This window comes from Notamacropus eugenii, chromosome 5 (assembly GCF_028372415.1).
Source record: "Notamacropus eugenii isolate mMacEug1 chromosome 5, mMacEug1.pri_v2, whole genome shotgun sequence".
Classification (NCBI taxonomy): domain Eukaryota; kingdom Metazoa; phylum Chordata; class Mammalia; order Diprotodontia; family Macropodidae; genus Notamacropus; species Notamacropus eugenii.
The window spans coordinates 438601496-438624935 of NC_092876.1; the positions used below are offsets into that span (position 1 = coordinate 438601496).

The following is a 23440-nucleotide window of genomic DNA, read 5'->3' on the forward strand; positions in this document are numbered from 1 at the left end:
TTCAAAACTGTGATTCTTGATGCTTTTTTCTATTATACTGCCATAACAGATGTAGGGACAGAAGTGGGGTTGTATTTTCCTTTGTTTCATAGGTTACCATGGCCAAAAAGTTTGTCATCAAGTGGTCACCCTGATGGTAATGTGAGCCTTACTGTACTTGGTTGACTGGTCTTCTGAAAGCAGACACAAATATGTTGCTGTCATCACTCTGCAAAGTCATAGACTTCAATACAGCATGAAGGTGCCTTTGTGTCCTTGAAGACCATGTTAGTGGAATGTAAGTTCTCACAAATTCCACAATGCTGAACAGGGTCAGTGCATAGCCCTGGCAACACACTGTACATAACTTTTAGAAAACAGCAACAGAGGCTTTATTCTTCCTCAGAACTTTATGAACTTTGCATAACAAGGCAATTCTTTTCATCTGTCCCTAGTGGGGATTAGTTTTGTTACCTGACTCATCAAAAGGCAAATAATTAATGTCTGATTGTATCACAAATACATCTAGTATGTTTCACTGTATTATTTATTTTGATTTTAACATATTTTTAACATATGCCAAAAATTTTACTTTTGTAGTAGCACTAGGCTTCCCACAAAATATCTGACATTTTAGCCAGTTTTGAATGGTTCTTCATGATTTTGTAGGTCTGGGGTAATAGCTGATACAGGCCCATTAGAACAGAAGCAATTAGAGGTTTCTTCTCAGTGGGATGGGCAGTTGGGTGGACAGAGCTTTGCCACTTTCTTCTCTATGGAGTCAGGAAGACCTAGGTTCAAATCTGGCCTCAGACATTTATTAACTGTGTGCCCCTAGGCAAGTCACTTGACCTCTGTTTACTTCCACTTCCTCATCTGTAAAATAAACTGGAGAAGGAAATGGCAAACTGCTCTAGTACCTTTGCTAAGAAAACTCCAAAAGAGGTCACAAAGAACTGGACATGACTGAAAAATGACTGAAAAATGACTGAAAAACAACAAGCTCACCGGGATGTAATAAACAGTAAGCTTTCGTCAGTGATTATTTTGGCTTTTTAAAATAGCAGATGAATATGTTATTATTGCTTTTCATGATATTTCTGGACATTATTAAGAGCCTTTTCAATTTCACTGATTAACAAACTATGAGTTGGTTTGGAACTGGAAAGAAACTTAAAATCATCCACTCCAGGAGTTTAAATATATCCTGAGAAACAAATCTTGATGCTACCTGCTTTTGTAAGAGGAAGCCAAGAACACTGTTTACATTTTAAAATAAAAGTTCATTTTAGTCTAAACCCCCTCATTTTATAGCTAACGGAACTGACATTCTGAAAGCTAAAATAATTTGCCATTCTATGAATAGGTAACAAATGGCAGAACCTGGTTTGAACACAGATATACTGACTTTAATTTCTATATACTTTGCCTGGCACCAGTCTTATCCCACCTTCTTCTTCCTCCCCATATTACAGTGTATTATCCCTACTGATTAGAATACTTCTCCCCCTTGTGCAAATATCTTTGAAAGAATGATAAAATTTTATCATCTCCAATAAGAAATAAAGACCAAATATAATGATTTTCTCCACCTCTGACTAGGAAATATAATTAGCAAATTTTCATTCTGCAGTCTGAATAATTTCAGAGGAAAATAGGAATACTTAGAAACTTATACTGTATTTTCCATTCACATTGTGGGGAGAAGAACAGAAAGAATTTTCAAATGTTTTAGGGTATGTTCTGGCAGGAAAATAGGATCTTTTGGTGTTTGAGTTTTAGCCAATCAGGTGCCTTTTATTGAGTTTTGCCTTTGATTGAATAAATCAAGAATCTTTGATTAGAAACAGTACATGTATATATCATATATATATAATATATATATATGTATACACACTACACACACATACACACACATACATATAGTAGAGAAAGAGGGTAGTCAGAAGCAGAGCTGAGAGAGAAGCAACCTTGAGCTGGCTAGTGGAACTTGCTTGTTGGAAGGCCTAACAGGAAGAATGCTTGTGATGTTGGCATTCTGTCTGTTGATCTGTGTTGATTTCTCAGACAGAAGCCATATCTGTTGGTCTGTGTTAATTTGTCAGAAAGAAACCCTCTCTGTTGGTGAATGGATTGAGATTATGGCACTGGTAATGTGTATACATATTTTTATAGCCCTGTTAAGCTTTCTTTTCCTAGAAACAGGGAAGCGTTTGGAGTAGAACAGTTCCTGTGAGCCGAGACAAGGAGCAGGAACAGAGAATGACTCCTTGTGAAACCAGGCAAGAGCTGGGAGTGGTCAGCCTATGGAGGAGGAACCCACAGAGGAGGAGCTGTGGGATTTGGAAGTCAGCTTCTAGTCAAGATGAGAAAGAGAGAGAGAGAGAGAGAGAGAGAGAGAGAGAGAGAGAGAGAGAGAGAGAGCACTTTACTTGCACACTTGATATTAACTAAGAAGATTGTTCTTACTGTGACCTAGGGGTAGACAGCATGGTAGTTTGAAGAAGGACTTTACTTGGATACTTGGTATTAATTAAGGATGTTTCTACTTTTGTTATGACATATAGGTATTGGATGATATGTTTTGCTCAAGGATATTGGGTGAATGTTATTCTTTACTTTATTTAACAGTTTAATTTATTGCTGAATAAATAGAGAGTTCATTTTACTCTGCAATTAGACCCTTAAAATCATTCACCGCAGCAGTCCTCAGGTGTGCTGCCATGGTTGGCTTTGCAGGGGGTAAATTATTATCTTATAATTCTAATTACTTTTATTAAGTTAGCAAGATGGAACGTTGCTTTTTATCTCTACTTTTGGTTGTTTCAAATCTTTAAGACATTTTCAAATGTAATATAAATTTCCAAGGTTTTAATGATTCTTGCTACATTTGTTTTAGTGTGAATTTGTTGGAGTCCTCAACTTTTGTACATCAGACGGCACAATTAAATGAAATAAGTCAATTGATGAAGGATGAAAATTCTAGGTAAATATGTTTTTTTTTCTCTAATTTGGTCATTGAATGAATAAGGGGACAATCTATGTAATTTAGATTCTAGCATAATTTTAAAAATTTGAAATATATTTATGCATCCTCATACACTGACTCTATTATCACGGTAGCTCACTAACATTCTGTCTCCCCAGCATTTGAATCATCATTGAAGGATTCTTCCTGTTTAACCTTTAACATGTTCCCCCAGCTTGCTTCCCACCTTCCTGGTCTTCTAATGTCTTTTATCTTGAATTTTCACAACTAATGCAAACCCTTTCTTACTACTGCTTCTTCTGAACTATGCTGTACAGCTCTTTTCTTCATCCTCATCTATATTTCTATCACCTTATTTTTCCATGTTCCTTATCCTTTTATAAATAACCCCTGTTTCATCTCTTTTAAATTCTTTTTACCTGTAGTGTCATGAATTGAACCTGATTTTGCCCTGATGACCTGACCTTCCTGGTAATCTTCTTCATTAGTGGCTGTCTTTTTTCCTACTCTCTCCAATTCATTTTACCAGGAGGAGGAATTTCCCAATCTCACTTCCTACCACCATCACTCAACCTTTTCTTTTTTGAAATTTGTGTCATTCCTTTTTACTAGGCCCAGTTGTTCTCCTGAGCTTCACTGCCTTTTCGATACTGAAAAATGTAAATTTCATAGATTTGTCAAAACAAAACTCATCTTCCCTTAATCCAATCCCAAAACATTTGTGAAAATCCTTATTTCTGTTGAAGGTACCACCATCTTTCCTCTTTCCCAGGTTCCTAGTCCTCGGATTCTCCTTGACAACTCATTCTCTCTGTGCTGATTCATTCATTTAGTAACCTTGTTATTTCTACTTCCCCATCCATCCATTCTCCCTGCTCTTATGGCTAGAGCTCTAATTCAGTGCCTTTGTGCCTCCTTTATAGCATATTGCCAGACTCTTTCTCATCGATCTCTATTTTCTATCTCTACCTCTACACAGTTGTCTAAATGATTTTCCTAAAGCACATGTCATGTCACTCAGTAAATGTTAGCAACTCTCTATTCTCTCGAGGATGCAATGCAAATTCCTCTGTTTAATATTTTATGCCTTTTATGAACTCGCTCCATCTTATCTTTCCAGCCTCTTTGGATATTAATCCCTTCCTGCACTCTATCATCCAGTCAAACTGACTCTTTTGTCCTCATATCATACATAACATTTCAACTTTTGCTTATATACCTTTACATACTTTCATTATATACTACTCCCTTTCACACTTTCCATAGCCTGAGAAAGCTGAATTTAAAAAAAATGACCATAAATTTAGAGATGAAAGATACCTGAGAGGCCATCAGATTCAACTCCCTCATTTTGCCTACGAGCAGTTGGAACACAGACAGTTTCTTGGGTTCCCAAAGCTGGTAAGTGTTTGAGGCAGGGTTTGAACCCAGATCTTCTTGACTGAGACAGACCCAATGACCTATCCATTATGATTCATCACCTTTTCCTGTTCTTGACACAGGGCAATCTATTTGTTTTGTACTGACTGTTCCTCATACATGGAAGGCATTCTCTCCTCACCTCTCTTTTTCTCTTAGAAACCACTATTTTCTTCAAGACTTAGTTCAAGCAAGACCTTCTATGCAAATCTTTCCTGATGTCCTTACCTTTTAGTGCTCTCTCTTCTCAAGCCACCTTATATTTCTTATCATAATGGATAGCTTGTTTTGGAGCTAGGAAGATCTGACTTCAAGTCACATTTTTGACACATATTGGCTGTATGACCCTGGGCAAGTCAAAAACTCTCAGGCAACTGTGAGAGTCAATTTTATCTGTGCAATATCTCTTGCATACATGACTTTCTCTCTCCTGATACTTCTCTTATTTTGGCACTGGGAACCTTGCCACTTCATTAGCATGGAGTACTGCAACAGTCTGCCTATCTCAAATCTCTCCCCTCTTTCTAATTCATCCTCCATTCCATCAGTAAAAGGTTTTCCTGAAGTGAAAGTTCAACCATATCACTCCTCTTCTCACTAAACTCCAGTGGGCTCCTGATTCCCTCTAGGATCAAATACAAACTCTTCTGTTTGGTGTTCAAATTCTTTCCTAATTTTACTTTTCCCTACATTTCCATTCCTCTTATAGCTTACTCGCCATTACATATTCTTTGATACAATGACACTGGTGCTCTTTCTGTACCTCCAACAAGGCATTCTATCTCTTGACTCTAAGCATTTTCTTAGATTAGTCCCCATGTCTAGAATGCTTTCTTATGTTATCTTCACATACTGGATATCCTGTCTTCCTTCAAGTTGCAAATAAAGTGTTATCTTCTAAAGGAAGACCTTACTAACCTCTTTTAATTCTAGCATCTTTTTAAAAAAATACTTCCCATTTTTCCGGTCTGTAGCTCATTTGTACATATTTGCTTCCTTATTGTTTACCCCACTATACTGTGAGTTCCTTGAGGTCAAGACTGTCTTGTCTCTCTTTTTGTATCCCTAGTTTTTAGCAAAGTGCCTGATATGTAGTGAACACTTAAAAAAAAACCATTTAGTGACCAAATGAGACTTGAAATTCAGAGGGGGCATTGACTTGCATTGGTATAGAGAGGTCCCTCTAACAATAACATCATAGTGTGAACCCTGATATTCTGAATATTCTTATTCATGTACATGTTTCTCTTGATATAATTAATAAAAGCTCCTTGAAAGCAGAGATTATTTCATTCATGTATTTGTAATCCTAACATCTAACAGAGTGCCTAGCATATTGTAAAATTTATTAAAAGCTTGTTGATAGATTGATAGCATACTTATCTCACCTCAAAAAAAAAAAAAAGATATTAAGCTGGGAGAGTTACTAGCATGACTCTCAAGATTAAAAAAAAAGCATATCTTGAGAGGCTTGAATACTGGCCTCAATCCAATAATACTGAAATTTATGCTTTTTTTTTTTTAAATTTTTGCTGTTGAGTCATTTCAGTCATATCTGACTGTTTGTGATCTCATTTGGGGTTTTCTTGGCTATTTATGCTAATGTTAAAAAAATCTACCTTATAAATACAAGATGGGATAGGCATGGCTTTTTAGCAGATCACATGAAAAAGATTTGTGAGTTTTATGGAGTATAAGCTCAATATGAATCAACAATGTCACATAACATTGAAAAATTCAATGACATCTGTGACTGCTTTTAAATATGCATGATATGCAAAACAAAGGAGGTGATATCCCCACCATTTTCTGTTATGGTCTAGTGTAGTGTTCAGTTTTGAGAGTAGTCTAGATGTTAAAAGGGCTAGATTTCATGTCACTTTTAAATTGATGGAAGGCTGTGGGAATCCTTAGCTTGTAGAAGAGGTAAGTGGATCCATTATTGTGCTTCAAGCATCTGAAAAGACTTGTCACCTTGAAGGGAGAGCAGTTTTATGTTGCTTCAGCCTGCAGAGCAGTGAGTGGCAGTTGAATGGATTTTTCCCTTAGTGGAAGTCTTTGAAGAAAGGTGAAATGGTCATTCGTGAAGAATGTTGTAAAGAGAATTATTACTCAAGAATAGATTTGAACTAGATGTCTCCTAAAATCTCTTCCAAATTTGAGATTCCTTGACTTTGTAAAAATAATGTTGTTGAATATTAGCTTTCTTGCATGACTTATCTTTCTAATTAAATTTTCAGCCCCTTGTTATTTTCTTGTTGAATAATTGAATAAGCAATTTTTTTTGGAAACAAAGAATTTCTCAGTAGCTTTGAGGTTCTTCAGGTAGTTGTAATTTTGATTGATGCATTGTATTGCATATTAAAGTAATATTTGAAATCATTACTATAATGTACCTATAATCATAAGTGAATGAAAACTGAGTATTTTTTGAAACAGAAAAAGTCATTTTACTTTTATAATTTAGGATGGATGTAATGAATTCTGAATAAACAAGGATAAATATGATTTTTTTACATATTATCCTAGAAGAATTTCAGTTATACTTAATTATAATAAGAACTGCAAATTCTAATCCAAGTGAATTCTTCAGTGGTAGTAGGAGGGTGGAGATGGAGAATGTTAAAATTGTACAACTTTAGCTTTGTAGTATAGTCTGTGGACTGGTTATTGGTGCAGGATACTTATATAAGTTGAATTTTGAAAGAAGATAAAGGGTTCTAACAGGGAAGCAGAGGTGAGGGAGAAGGACATAGAAGAAACCTATGCAAAACTTCTGAAGGTGGGAACTGGTGAATAAGTGCTCAGGAAGTTTTATAATTTATTTATAATTTGAAATTTGACTGAAACTTACATGAAGGGGGTTAATATAGAGTAATTTAATTAAGCAAACATTTAGTAAATCCCTGATATGCTCAAAGTTTTGCTAGTTGCTGAAGATACATAGACAGAGCTAAATAACACTGCTTGAAGGGCTTCTGCATGAAACACACTTCTCTGGGTTTTACCCCTACGACTCACATTGCAACTGGTAGGCTGTGTCCCCAAAGCAGTGTCTGATATTATTTTCAGGGTTCTGTGAATAAAGTTATGTTTAGTTATATTTTGAAATTACTCCATGAACCCCCACTGGTAGGCTTCCCCTCAATACTCATCCAGTAGACTCTTTGGATCCTTTAGCAAAGTCATTTATTAAAAAAGGTCTAGCAAGAACAGTACTTACATAGCAAATTGCTCGAGACAAGGGTCATGCTCTCCCACAAATATACACAAAGTCTTTGGTGAGGGAAACAGTGAATGTGAACTTAAAATCTAATGGATATTTGTGTTCCTAGATATGATTTGAAAATTAAAAGCTCCAGACATTCTAATTAGACAACTTTTTCTTTTTCTCTGAAGACTGATGATATAGAGTTATTTAATCTTCTTAAGTATAATATAAAATTTAGATGAGAATTGCAACTTTGTTTCTCTTTAAACAACTTTAACCTTTTGGAATTGTCCTGTCTCTTTCACACTATGTTCTTAATAAGGCTACTTACCTTGTCTGACCAATTAAATTGTGTCTAAAAGTGAGTATGTAGCTTTCTTTTTTGACTGTTCAAAATGATTATCCTTCTAAAATTTGATGGGCCTTTATACCTAGACACAGCTTATAGACACATATATAAACTGTTTTATGTAAATATAAGTCTAGAAAAATTAGAGGGATTGGCTATTTTTGATAATATAATAGTAATCTGGGGTGCAAAAGTTTGTTTATTAAATATGTAGGCTCTGTACGGATCGCTCACAATTTTCAGATTTAGTGTGGAATTCAAGTATATTTTAAAATGTATATGCAGTATATTTATATACAAGCATATCTTTATATTTATTTATAATATATTTATGTTCCTTTTAGTTCAGATGTAGTAGGCAGTAGATGGATTACTTTATTTGGATGATATAATAAAGAATTCAGATTTTCTGTGTATCGTCAGCTATCAGTTTTCTCTGCTAGTGGAGCTTTGGAAATAAAGTACAATACAGTTAGTCCTTAAACCTCAATTAGTCACCGTCAACCATCTCTATCCCCTCATGTCTTCTGTCGTTAAAAGTGGTAAGAGAGACACAACAGAACCAGATTAAAAGTCTTGATCTGTTATTTTTTTCCAATTTATTAATTTTTAGTTTTCAACATTCACCTCCACAAGTTTTAAATTTTCTCTCCCTTCCTTTAATCTCCTCCCCAAGATGGCATGCAATCTTATATGGGCTCTACATATACATTTCTATTAAACACATTTTCACATTAGTCATGTTGCATATAAGAATTATAATGAATTGGAGAAACCATGAGAAAGAACAAAAGAAAACAAAAAATACAAGAAAGAAAATAGTCTGCTTCACTCTGCATTCCAACTCCATTTCTCTTCTGGATGTGGATGGCATTTTCCATCATGAGTTCACTGGAATTGTTTTATGTTCTTGTATTTTTGAGAAGGGCTAAGTTTATCAAAAGCAGTCATCACATGGCCACACTGTGGCTGTTTCTGTGAACAATGTTCTCCTGGTTCTGTTCACTTCACTCAACATTAGTTCATGGAAGTCTTTCCAGAATTTTCTGAAATCGGCCTGTACATCATTTCTTATGGCACAATAGTATTCCATTATATTCATGTATCATGTATTCAGTCATTCCTCAATGGATGGGCATGCCCTGAATTTTCAGTTATTGACCACCATAACAAGAGTTGCTATAAATATTTTTAAAATTTATTTTCAGTTTTCAACATTTACTCACACAAAATTTTGAATTTCAAATTTTCTCCCCATATCCCACCCCAGGACAGCATGTATTCTGATTACCTTTCCTCTAATCTGCTCTCTCTTCTATCATTCCTCCCCCCCATCCCCTCTCTTATCCCCTTCCCTTCTATTTTCTTGTAGGGCAAGATAGATTTCTATACTCCATTACCTGTATATCTTATTCCCTAGTTGCATGTAAAAATAATTTTTACCATTAATTTTTAAAGCCTTGAATTCCACATTTTCTCCCTTTCCCCTTCTCCATCCACCATCATTGAAAAGGCAAGCAATTTGATATAGGTAATACATGTGTAGTCATGCAAAACATTTGCATAACACTCATGTTGTGAAAGACTAACTATTTTTTCCTCTATCTTGTCCCACCCTCCATTTATTCTATTCTCTGCTTTGACCTGTCCCTCTACCAAAACGTTTGCTTCCAATTACCCCTTGCCCCAATCTGCTGTCCTTTCTATTTTCCCCTCTCTTATCCCCATCCCCCCTGCTTTCCTGTAGGGCAAGATAAACTTCTATACCCAGTGGAGTGTGTCTGTTATTACCTCCTGAAGCCAAATCCTATGAAAGGAAGGCTCACTTATTCCCTCTCATCTTCTCCTTCCTCCCCTTCATTGTAAAAGCTCTTTTTTGCCTGTTTTATGTGAAATGAATTACTACATTCTACCTCTCCCTTTCTCTTTCTCCTAGTACATTCCTCTCAGCACTTAGTTTTCATTTTTAGATATCATCCTTTCATATTCAGCTCACCCTGTGCCCCCTTCTCTTTCCATGTATGTACATATACACATATACCCATATCTATATCTATTTATCTATCTACATACCTATATTCCCTCCAACTATCCTAATACTGAGAAAGATCTCATGAGTTACATATATCATCTTTCCATGTAGGAATGTAAACAGCTCAACTTAAATACATCCCTTATGATTTCTCTTTCCTGTTTACCTCTCCATGCTTTTCTTGATTCTTGTATTTGAAATTCAAATTTTCTGTTCAGCTCTGTTCTTTTGAACCAGAATACTTGAAAGTCGTCTATTTCATTGAAGTTCCATTTTTCACCAGAAGTACGATACTCAGTTTTGCTGGGTAGGTGATTCTTGGTCACAATCCTAGCTTCTTTGCCCTCCATAGTATTATTTTTCAAGCCCTCCAGTCCTTTAAAGTAGAAGCTGCTAAATCTTGTGTTATCCTGATTGTGGTTCCATGATACTTGAACTGTTTCTTTTTGACTGCTTGCAGTATTTTCTTCTTGACCTGAGAACTCTGCAGTTTTATTTCTTTCAGAAGGTTATTGACATATTCTTCTAATTTTTATTTCACCCTCTGGTTCTAGAATATCAGGGCAGTTTTTCTTGATAATTTCTTGAAAGATCATGTTGAGGCCCTTTTATTGATCATGGCTTTCAGGTAGTCCAATAATTTTTAAAATGATCTCTCCTTGATCTATTTTCCAGGTCATTTGTTTTTCTAGTGAGATATTTCATATTGTATTGGTTTTGTTTTATGATTTCTTGATTTCTCATAGAGTCATTAGCTTCCATTTGCTCCATTCTAATTTTAAGGAATTATTTCCTTTAATAAGCTTTTGGACCTCCTTTTCCACTTGTCCATTTCCAGTTTTTAAGGCATTCTTCTCCTCATTGGCTTTTTGGACCTCTTTTACCATTTGGTCGAAATCTGTTTCTTAAGGTTTTATTTTCTTCAGTACATTTTGTATCTCCTTTATCAAGCTGTTTACTCATTTTTTGTGATTTTTCCTGATCTAATTTCTCTTCCCAAGTTTTTCTCTATTTCTCTTTCTGGATTTTCAAAATCCTTTTTGAACTTGTCCATGGCCTGAGATCAATTCATATTTTCTTGGAGGTTTTGGATGTAGGAACTTTGACTTTGTGGTATTCTTAGGAGTGTGTTTTTTGATATTCTTGGTCATCATCATAAGTTTCTATAGTCAGAGTTTTTTTTTCTGTTGTTTGCTCATTTTCCCAGTCTATTACTTGTCTTTTAAACATTTGCTGAGATAGGACTCTGCTTCTGGTGGGGAGGGTGAACTGTTCCAAGCTTCAGGGGTTCATGCACCTGTTTTCAGAGAGACTTCCAGGACCTATACGTTTTCAGTTATTCCAAGGTGGTATCATCTAAGGATAGGTGTTTATTCCTCTACTGGTCTGTGCTCTGCTCTTTGAGAGATCACAAGGACTCTTTTTTGCTCTGAAACTGTGAGGAGGGTTACCTTTCCACTGCTGCCATGAGCTCTGCTATTCTAGTGCTCCTCCTTGCCCTGCTACGGCCACCCAGGACTGTGACCTGGATCTAACTTTGGGCAAAGAAATACAGTCCTGTCTCAGTACTAGCAAAGAGATCCTTGTAATCTCCTTCTGATCAGTTTTTCTACCCCTTTACCATCTGTGGACTGAGTGCTCTGGAAGCAGACACTGCAGCTGCTGATTCAGTCATTCCAGAGGCCTATTCCTGGTTTGTGGTTATTGTAGATATTGTGGTCTGTTCTGGACTGTGCTCCTCTCTCACTCTAGTAAAACAGATCTTTCTTACCAGCCTTACAGGTTGTCTTGGACTGGAAATTTGTTTCACTCCATCTTTTTGTGGGTCCTTCTACTTTAGAATTTGTTTAGAGTAATTTTTAAAAGGTGTTTAGAAGGTATTTGGGGACAGCTCAGGTGAGTCCCTGGCTTTACCTCTGCTGTCTTGCCTCCGTCCCAAAAATCTTTTAAATCATCTTTTTGACTCCTTATCATTCTACTCATAACAGTTCTTCCAAAACTTTTCATTATTCAAGCCCCTAAATATTCTCTTCCCCTTGAAATTCAGATAATTTCACCCCCTACTTTAACAAAAAAGATTAAGATTATCTGATATGAACTCTCAGTTCTTTTCTTTCTATAATTCTTGTGACTTACGAATTATCACTGCCAATTTATCCCCCCTTTGGGGAATTTAGCTCTTAGGCATTTTTTAAAATGTACCTGACAGTGTTCCACTGAATACATTTTGTGAAAACTGCTTTCAAGAATTTGAAGGAGTTATTCATCTCCTCCCCACTACCCCATTGCCCCATCTAGTACATTTCAACCCATACAAGTTATTCATGCTGGAGAGCAAGTCTTCAAGTATGAGAGTAAGAACCATTATTTTCTAATTCCCTAATTTCCTTCTATCTCCCTTCAGTTTTATGAATATTTTTCCCACACATTATCAACCAAACAAAATCACATTATTTAGAAGAAGGAAAATGTTGGCTACAAAGGCAGGGAAAAGGCAAGGTGCCACCAGTAAAATGTCTCACTTCTTATCCTCCCCAATGGCTTGTTGGTGGGCCCTGGCTTCATGGGCCTGTACTTATTTCAAGGTGCTTCAGTTTATATCTTCAAAGATTTTTGACTGCTCTTGTAAAGGGCCTGCCCCTGGAGTTGGTGAGGCACTTGGGACAGTACTATAATTCATCAAAAATCTTCAGTGTTTTTAGAAAGCTATCAGTAAATGAAGAGTAATTCAAAATAACAGGTGAGTTGAAAAACATCATAAGATTTCTGATGTATGTATGTCATTTGTAGGACTATATATTTCATTACTCTTAATTAGAACTTCTAATTCTGTTTCTATCATTATATTTGATTTTATAAAGTACCATTTGAATAATAAATTTGCTGACTGACTAATAGTTAAATCTAAAATTAATGATTCATTTGAGATTCAAAAGTTCATCTCAATAATATTACTTAAATTAGTCAGCAAGCATTTATGAAATACTTGCTGTATACGAAGAGATGCAGTATACTCTGGGGATATAAACAATAGCACAGACAAATGCTATTCAAAAGAATTCATTTGCAACAATGTATCAATATGAATAAGACAATTAAATGTTATGGTTAGGTGATGTGTGATATAGTTACTTAGTGCATTTTAAATTTCATTTTCTAGAATGGACTCAGTGAGCAATGAAAGTGAAAGCTATGAAATTTCTGGCCAAGGAAACCTCTTAAATACATGTAAGTAACTTTCAAACTTTTTTTTTTTTGCATCTGCGACATCCATAGCACTTCTTTCTTTGAAAAGTAACTTTATTTTTTCTTTTCCTTCTGAAAAAATGGGAGGAAAACCTTGGAAAGTTCAGGAGTAATTAATTTTAAATTATCTTACTCATCTTAAAATTACAAAACTTTAGAGTTAGAAGGGACCTCTGTAGCCATATTATTCAAGCCATACATGAAGGAAATCACCACTAAACATTCGTGACAATACTGCCTCTGAAAGCAGTCTATTCTAATTTAGAGCAGTTCGAGTTGTTTGAAAGTTTTTTCTTGATATCAAATCTAAATTCTATTTACAACTTCTATCCCTTACTTCTTGTTCTGTCCTCTTAGGTCAGAAAGAACAAATCCAGATTCAAATCTTTGTCCAGGTGCAGCTCTTCAAATATTTGAAGACACCAGTTGAGAAAAAATTAAATGTGTGTGTGTATGTGTGTGTGTGTGTGTGAGTGTGTGTGTGTGTGTGTGTGTGTGTGTGTGTGTGTGTATGATTTTATGGCTTATCTAGGCAATAGTGGATTAAAATAGCAGAATTTAATTTCATACATAGAATACACAGTATGTCATCATATCTTTTTTATACTTGCCTGTATCTGTGAATTTCTTTCATTTGAGTGTTTTCTCCTGTGACAGCTCACAACAATCTATACCTGCTTGTCCTAAAAGACTCTTGCCAATATCCTCATATGAGTTCAGCATAGGGTGGTCACCAAATGTGCTAGAGATTTTATTTCTATTTCTTGATATTTCTGGAGTCAATAATGAAACACTTGGACTATTCCCCTGTCATGTGATCAATCCATTTTCTTATTCTCTCTCTTATTTCTTGGATAACTTCTTTACTTTTGGTCTTTAAAATTCATTACTGCTTATATATTACAGCCTGCTCATGCCTACCATGTGATATTAATTTTCTGTTCTTTGATAAACCTGTATTCCTTGAGTTACAGTCACACAACAGAACAATTAGAATATTGGTATTAAAAAGAAGGACATTTGTCTCTATAAGAAACATAGGGTCATTGGAGGAACTTCACAATTTCCTGAAAGCAAGTCAGGTAATTCTGTTTCTCCTGGTTAATTCTAGTTTCAATTTACTATGCATTTGAACTGTGTGTCCCAGACATACATGTTGATGAATAAGTTCTATAAATTGTTCTCTTGACCTCTATATTAAAATCTGGACAAAAGTCATTCCTTATCCACTGGATTTCTCTCCTGAAAGACCTAGTCTCTCCTTTCTCCCGAGTCAAGACAAACTTTTTTGAGTGTTTACAAATCTCTTCCTGCAGGTTTTGTAATGCCACAGAGTATGATACAAACATTATGGGTATTAATAAGCAACCTACTATATTGGAAGGACCACTGGCTCTAAAGTCAGACATTCTTCATTCAAATCTTACCACTAAGTATACTATTTGTATGACATTGGGCAAGTCACTTAATCACTCAGGGTCTCAGTTTCCTCATTTTTAAAATGAGGAGTTTGTCCCAGGTAGTTTGTTTTTTCGTCTAGAAAATGAAGAATGTATACAAGAGGGATTCTGAGGTATTCCTAACTCTGGCTGTATGATGCTGTAATCCACAAGAAGGAACATTTGAAGGACTTCACTATCTATAGGGAATTTTTCATCAGCTAGTACTTTGTATTGGAACTCCTCCATCAAGATTACAAACAACTTTGGTAAATCGGCATATGTCTGTTTTTGTTTTTTTTCTGCCTGAAGTTTATAATTAAAGGATCATTAAAGGTTATTTCTGTTATTTTTTTCAAGGAATTTTGAACAATTTTAAGGTATTCATAGGAAATACCTTGGAAGAAAACTTTTAGGGTGGTGCTTTGACCTATGAATCACATTAAAAAGAAATGAAATCAATATATATAACAAAGCATAAACATTCCCATGTACATGGACCAGAAAAAGGGGATTGGGTATGAAATTATAAATCAAGTAAACCCTGCTTATTTTTTTAAACTATTCTAATTTTAACACAATAGTACAAACATTACCCTGCCTGCTGACATCCCTTTCCAAACTTCCTTTCTTATCCTTAGTATTTCATTTATGTTCTTTACTTATTTCCTTTTTTTTTGGCATTACTATCACATCCTGCCTACTTCCACCCTCATTGGCCTCCTCCACAAAAATAAAGGCTACTTTGGTAACAAATAATTTTAATTAAGCAAATCATGTCTGAAAATAGACATGTCATCTGACTTTCTTCCAAAAGATGGGGAATATGTTGTTATCCACCTTCTAGAGTCAAGATTGACCATCATATTTATCGGAGTTCTTAACCGTCTTAGTGTTTGCCTTTACAATATTGTATTCATTGTAATTATTTTTTCTCTTGGTTCTGCTTATTTGGCTCTGCTTTATTCATGCAATTCTTTCCAGTTTTCTCTGAATTGAGCCTTTTCATCCATTCTTATGACACAATAATATTTCATTACATTAAAATATAATTTATCCGTTTCTTTCCCAAATGATGGGCAACTGACAGTATGTAATGATGAATTGAGTAAGTAGACCTAATGCTTTGCCAACCAGCTGTGGGAGGGAATTCTCTGATGAAATATCTTAGTAATTCAACCTTGACTTTCTTCTATTGATATTTTTATCAAAGGTTTAGGTGATGAAATAAATAGCAAGTGAGATTATGCAGCACTCTGCAAATCTTAAAATACTACATATATGCTACCTCTTTTTAAAATTAGATTTATTGATTTCAGTAGGTAAGAAGTAATTTGAAGATTTCAATAAAAACAATGTGTTATTGTGGATGATAAAATTAAGGTCTAAAAAAGATCCTAAAAGATTTCATTGATAGACCCAAATTAATTTTATGAATTAATAAGTATAAATATAAAGTCTTTCATATGAATTCCTTTTTTAAAATCACCCTAACAAGTACAGAATGGAAGAGGTATGACTAGATGATAGTTCATGTGAAAAATACTTTTTAATGTATCCCAAGCTCAATATAAGTGGAGCAGCTACACAAGTTGCATTGTGCAACTTTGTAATTTTGGAAATATGAGGCATCAAAAAAACCCCTGATATTATCTTGGACTGAAGTAATAGAGAATATTATCTTAGACTAATACATGGAATGAGTCAGATCTTGGTGTACTCATCCTTGGTCTGGCTATATTTAGAGTATTTATTTTTTGGCTCTGCAAATTAGGATGGTAATTACAAACCAGCGTCCATCATGGAAAGAAGGATGATCAGAATAGTGAAGAACCTAAAATATATAACCTAATAATATCAATTAAAAAGACAAGAGATGTTTAATCTGTTGAAGGGATTTAGTGCTGCATGATCAGTGTCTTCAAGTATTTTAAGGGTCATCATGTGGACTAGAAATTTGTGTTCGGCCTTGAGGCCGAAGGGCTACCCGAGCCTTTTCTTACCTGTCGTCCAGGTCTTCAGGGATCAACCGGATAAATGTGTTGAGGGAAGAGACTTTCCAGAGTCGAACAAGGGTTAGGCTTTATTCAGGGTCTTGGTTACATGTGCAGGGTGAATTCTTCCTCAAGAGAGGAATCCTCCTCCTCCCAAGGGGCAAAGATCGTACAGCAAGAGGATGGGAGCAGGAGAGGAGAGGGACCCTCTTCCCTCTAAGGGCCCCTCAGCATGAAGAGCGCCTTCAGGCTTTCCTGTCCCTACTTAAGGGACTTTCCTGTCCCTACTTTCCTGTCCCTAGCTCTCCCGCCGCATAGTTTGCACGTGAATACCATGCCTGCTCTCAGCCCTTAGCTAGTCAACAACAGGTGTGCTCAGACCATGGGCCAATCTCAAGGGTGGGATGCTCTCCCCAGCAAGTTTCCCATGGAGAAGAGGCGGAAATGCACGAGATAGCCCATGTCTCATGCCTCAATTCCCAGCTGTTCCCTGGGGGGTCTCATGAGAACTCTGAGGTTTAGAAGTCCTCACCTTTATCTGCCAGAGACTGTCCACGTGAAACTGAGCTTACACCCTCAACAAATTTGAATTCCATTTCAATTCCATTTGAACCCAGAAGGCAAAAAAAAGGGAAACTAGTTTTGATTCTGTTTAAAGTAAAACTATTTAACACACGTTTGTTTCCATGTAAGGAAGCACTGTCTAACAATTAGTACTAAATGAAATGGACTCTTTGGGAATGAAGTTAACTTTCTTTCTTTCATTTTATTTATTTTTGATTGATTTGAACCAAATTTATAAAGAAAAAAAAGAACATTTCTATGTACATGGCACAGTATAAAAATAGGATTCATTATAAAACCATGAATTTATATTTCATACTACTTTTAAAAAAGCTGTGTACCATACATAGTTTTCAACACTACTCTGCTTTCTATGGTTCCTTCTAAATTTTCTTTTATTCTCTGCTGTGTAATTTTTATATTTTTCCCTGCCCTAGAGATAACTATCATTTAACACAAATAGGTGTAAGTGTATGTGTGCGTGTGTGCGTGTGTGTGTGTGTGTGTGTGTGTGTGTGTGTGTGTGTGTGTGTAGAATCATATTATACATGCTTCTATTTATTGGTTCTTCCTCTGGAGGCAGATAGCCTCTTCCTTCGTAGGTCCTTTGTACTTGATTTGACTATTTATGAAACAATATTGCTCTTAATGAACACAGTGTTCTATTGGTTCTCCTCATTTTGCTTTTCATTATTTCATGCAAATCTTTCCACGTATTTCTAAAATAAACAAGCTTATCATTTCTTATGGCACATTTGTATTTCTTCACAATCATATAGCACAGCTTGTTTAACCATTCCCCAGGGGAGGGAATTTCTAGTTCTTTACCACCACAAAGACAACTGCTATAAATATTTTAGAACATATAAGTTCTTTTCCTATTTTCCTAATCATCTTGGAAAGTAGACCTAGTGGTGGTATAGTTGGGTCAAAAGATATAGTCAATTTAATAACTCTTTGGTCATGACTTCACATTGCTTTCCAAAATGGTTAGATCACTTTACAATTCCACCCACAATTAATGTGTCCTAATTTTTTGACATCCCCTCCAACATTTGTTGCTTTCTCCTTCTATCATTTTAGCCAATCTAATAGGTATAAAATGACATCTCAAGACTGTTTGGATTTGCATTTCTCTAAGCAATTATGATTTAGAGCATTTTTCTTATGATTATAAATTGTTTGTTTTGATTTCTTCATGGAAAAACTACCTGTTCATGTCCTTTGACCATTTATCAAAAGGAGGATGACTTGTATTCTTACAGATTTGACAAAATTCTTTATATATTTGAGATTTGAGACCTTTAGCTGAAAAACCATTCATCGAAACTTTCCCTGATTTTCTACTTTCTTTCTGATCTTAGCTGCATTGTTTTTATTTGTACAAAATCTTTTTAATTTAATATAATCAATATTATCCATTATATACCACTGCTCTCTATCTCTTGTTTACTTATAAGTTGTTTACCTGTTCATAAGACTGATAGGTAATATTTTTCCATATTCTTCTAATTTACTTTTGATATCTCCCTTTATTTATGGGTCATCTATCTATTTTGACCTTATCTTGGTAAATGGTATAAGATATTGCTCTATGTGCAATTTCTGCCATTCTTTCTTCCAGTTTTCCCAACATTTTTTTTTATCCAAATGAATTCTTATCCCCAAAATTTAAGTCTTTATATTTATCAAACCAAGGTATAATGGCAATCAAATTAGGATCTTTTGCTGTTTTTGTTTCACTAAAAGTGCCTCTGCTTGAATAATGTGATTGGGGACAAACTTTCCCACTCATGGATGGACCTTCCCATTGTGGGAAGCTTAATTATGGGAATTGTTTTTGAGGAGGGTCCCAAGTCCTTTTTGTTTTTTCTAGGGAGACCTAGGGTCAGAGGGTTATGTACTCTGGCTCTAAAAAGTATATAAATACTCTGAGGGTGAGGTTTTACTTTGGGACTTACTGACTAGAAGTGTTTCTTTGGCCAGAAAGACTCTGGGAAGCCTTTAAGAAGCCCTCTGGCTAAAACCCAGAAGTTGATGCTTCCCTCTGTGTATGTATATAACGGTCAAACATTTTGGAAGCATGTCTGTTGACTTTTGATTTCTCTGTATTTTCTCCGAAATTTTGATTTTCTCTGATACTTGTGTTTGATTAAAATGATTGTTAATCCCCCTTGAAAGTTGTTTTCCTTTTATGAATGCAGATCTAAGAACCTGTGGTAGCAGGTCCCCCTGTGTATGTTGGGGTGCTGACTGATACATAAGGTTACTGTAATCATGTGTATCTTGTATGTTTACTCTGTTCTACCTTTCTATTTCTTATTCAGTGTCAGTTTTGATAATTACTGTCTAAGTTTATCTATATGTGTGTATATACACATATATGTATATTTACATACATTATTATACATATAAAATTATATATTGCTTATAATTTAAGATCTGGTAATGAAAAACCTGCTTCCTTTCCATTTTTTTATTAGTTTCTTTGATATTCTTCCAAATGAATTTTGTTATTATTTTTTTCTAATGCAGTTAAATAATTTTTTGGTAACTTAATTGGGATGGCTTTGAATAAACATATTAGTTCAGTAAAATTGTCATTTCTATTATGTTAGTCCCACCTACCTATGAAATATGAATATTTCTCCAATTATTTAAATCTGATTTTATTTGTATGAAAAGTTTTATTATTTTATTTATATATTTCCTGAATTTGTTTTAGCAAGTGCATTCCAAGGTATTTTATACTGCCTATAGTTATTTTATTTAGTTATTTAGCTTTTTCTCACTAAAGAAATTTAGGTATAGGATGGACAACCCCTCTTATTATGGATGATTTAAAGGGATTCAGGTATGGATTGTACCAGGTAATATCTTTGGTGCCTTTCATCCCCTACATTTTATGATTCTTCCTGAGTTAATCTGACTGGAAAGAACATTAAGTGGTAGTCACGGATAAGCCTCTTCAAAAATCTGGAGCTTGCCTGATGCTCGGATGATAGAAAAAGTCTATCCCTAGCCTACATTCAAAGCTCTTCCAGCTTTGTGGGACATGATAGACTTTTTCTCCTTACTATATTTTCTCTGAAACCTTGAAAAACCTATTATACACACACACACACACACACACACACACACACATATACATATATATGTATATATTATGAAATGCAAAATGGATAATAGTAAGGGATACAAGTAGATTTTAGTAGCAACTACAGGTGAGCCTTTGCTAAAATTTGACAGTATTATTAAACTTATTTGAACTTTTCAAAATATGAAAGAAGTTAGAGTTTCAGAAAGGGAAAGGGATTTATTAATTTATTTATTTTTAGTTTCTAAGATTCACTGTTAAAAGATTTTGAGTTCTAATTTTTCCCTCTCCCTTCCTTTGCCCCTCTCCAAGATGGCCTGCTATCTGATAATAAGCTATACATGTACAATCAAATTAAACAAATTTCCACATTAGTCATATTATGAAAGATGAATAAGAATAAAAGGGAAAAACAAGTCAAAAGAAAAAAAGAGAGAAAATAATATGTCATGATTTACATTCAGACTCCATAGTTTTTTTTCTCTGGATGCGATAACGTTTTTCATTGTGAATTTTAGAATTGTCTTAGATCATTGCATTTCTGAAAAGAGCTAAGCCTATTAAAGCTGGTCATTGGACAAAGCTGCTGTTACTGTTACAATGTTACTATTACTGTTACAATGTTGCTGTTACTGTGTATAGTGTTCTCCTGGTTCTGCTCACTTCACTCAGCATCAGTTCATGTAAGTCTTTCCAGGTGTTTCTGAAGTCTGCCTGCTCATCATTTCTTATGGAGCAATAGTATTCCATTTCATTGATATATCACAACCTGTTCAGCCATTCCTCAATTGATGGGCAGCTTTTCAATATCCAGTTCTTGACCAACACAAAAAGAACTGCTATAAATATTTTTGTTCATGTGGGTCCTTTTCTCATTTGTATGATCTCTTTTAGATACAAACTTCATAGAGGTATTGCTGGATCAAAGGGTATAGATAGTTTTTTAGCCCTTTGGGTATAGTTCCAATTGGCTCTCCAGAATGGTTAAATCAGTTTACAACTCCACCAATAATGCATTAGTGTTCCAATATTCCCACATCTTCTCCAACATTGATCATTTTTCCTGTTTTGTCAAGTTGGCCAATAGAATAGATGTGAGTTAGTGCCTCAGATTTGCTTTAATTTGTACTTCTCTAACCAATAGTGATTTAGAGCATTTTTTTCACATGCTTATAGTTATAATTTCTTCATATGAAAATTGCCTGTTCATAATCTTTCACCATTTATCAATTGGGTAATGACTTATATTCTTATAAATTTGACTAAATTCTCTACATATTTTAGAAATTAAGTCTTTATCAGAGACACTGGCTGTAAAAAAAAAAAAAAATTGTTTCCCAGCTTTCTGCTTCCCTTCTAATCTTGGTTGCATTTGTTTTGTTTGTGCAAAAATTTTTCAATTTAATATAATCAAAATTATCCATTTTGCATTTTATAATATTCTATCTTTTATAAAAGATTTGTTTTAGCAAGTGTACTAGGTCATACAGTGAATATAGTGTTAGGGCTTGAGCTCTTTTGTTCTTCATAGATATAACAGGTAAACTATTCCTTGCTCTCCTAATTTGCTTATAGTATCACCTTTCCCTGTAAATCTTGTACCCATTTTGACCTTATTTGGTATTGAGCATAAGATGTTGGTCTATACTTCTGTTTTCCTAGTATTTTTTGTCAAATAGTGAGTTCTTCTTTCAGAAGCTGGAGTATTTCAGTTTATCAAACTGTTGATTACTAAAGTCATTGGTTACTGTATCTTGTGTACCTATCTATTCCACTGATCCTACACTCGATTTCTTAGCTAGTACCAAGTAGTTTTGATGATTGCTGTTTCATAATATAGTTTTAGATTTGGTAAAACTAGGTCCCTTAGGAAGAGGGATTTTTACAAGGAGCACATCATCACAAAACATTACTCTTTATCTGCTCTTGGTGGTGGAGGTTAGTGTGTAAGTAGGTAATTATTTGATCATTCTTTTATCTTTTGAAATACTTTTTCTCCTTTACTTATCAATATTGAAAAAAAAATATGACAGCTACAATTTCTCTCTTTAATTTTAGTTATTGTTTAAACCTATTTATTTAATAGGGATTTAGATTAATTAGGCTTTGGAAGACAGAGGGAAGATATACACACCTTATGTAATTTAGTAGACATATTTGGAAATATTGCATATGCATTCAAAAATAAATTCACATTTTAAATGTACTTAAGTATTTTCCTTCTAATAATGGGATTGTATGCTGAATCCTTTTGAAAAGGATTATTGCTAATGTGAAAACTTTAAATAAAAGTCATCATCTTATTCAAAAATGAATTGTCATACGGAAACTTTTTTTTTTTTTTTTAGAGTTAAGTTCAACTGTACTTACGTGGTACACATAATGATAAATAATGTGGTATGCTGATACTTTAAATTTGGAGAGAATCCAGGAAAAACTTAAATACTAGTTGAAATAGCTTCTCTATGTAATTATGTGTACAGATATGCTTACATATCTGTATTTATATGCATATATAAAATCTCTAGACAGAACTTTGTGGATATATTTTGTTTTGATACCTCAGTCAATTTCCACCCCGACAATTTTAATAGGAGGAATCAAGGGGTAGGAAAGGAGGGAATAAGCCTGCTATATGCTGGGTACTATGTTAAGTTCTTTACAGACATCTAATTTTTCTCATAACAGTCCTGCAAAGTAAGTACCATTATATGTTTCCTTTTACAGTTGAGGAAACTGAGGCACACAGAGGTCAAATAATTTTCCAAAGGTCATGAAGTTACTAAGTATCTGAGGCAGCATTTGAACTCAGATTTTTCCTAACTCAAGGCCTAACACTGTATTCACTATATGATCCTGCAGTACCTTTGTTTAATACAGTGAAACTTAGTTCAAATCCCACCTTTGTTCTGCATCCTCTTTATCTTCAGTTTCAGATTCCTCATTTGTAAAAAGAAGGATTTGGACAGGACAACCTCTGAGTTCCTTTGCCAATAGAGTAATTGTTAGAGACAGTACAGAACACTTTTTATTTTTATATTTGACCAGGTATTAACAGAAGGGGTGTGTGTTCTGCTTGTTAAAATTTGGAACTATCACGTACATGTAATTTGATACCCTC

At 34.7% G+C, this 23440-nt stretch overlaps 1 protein-coding gene across 3 annotated transcripts in view; it reads left to right on the forward strand.

The window, feature by feature from the left end:
* The window catches only part of CFAP47 (cilia and flagella associated protein 47), a 917896-nt gene that overhangs the window by 378625 nt on the left and 515831 nt on the right, over positions 1–23440 (forward strand). For all 3 annotated transcript variants that reach the window (XM_072615192.1, XM_072615194.1, XM_072615193.1), the window contains exons 40-41: positions 2879–2965; positions 13140–13207. In XM_072615192.1, the coding sequence (XP_072471293.1) occupies positions 2879–2965; positions 13140–13207 (155 nt within the window). The remainder of the gene's footprint in view (positions 1–2878; positions 2966–13139; positions 13208–23440) is intronic.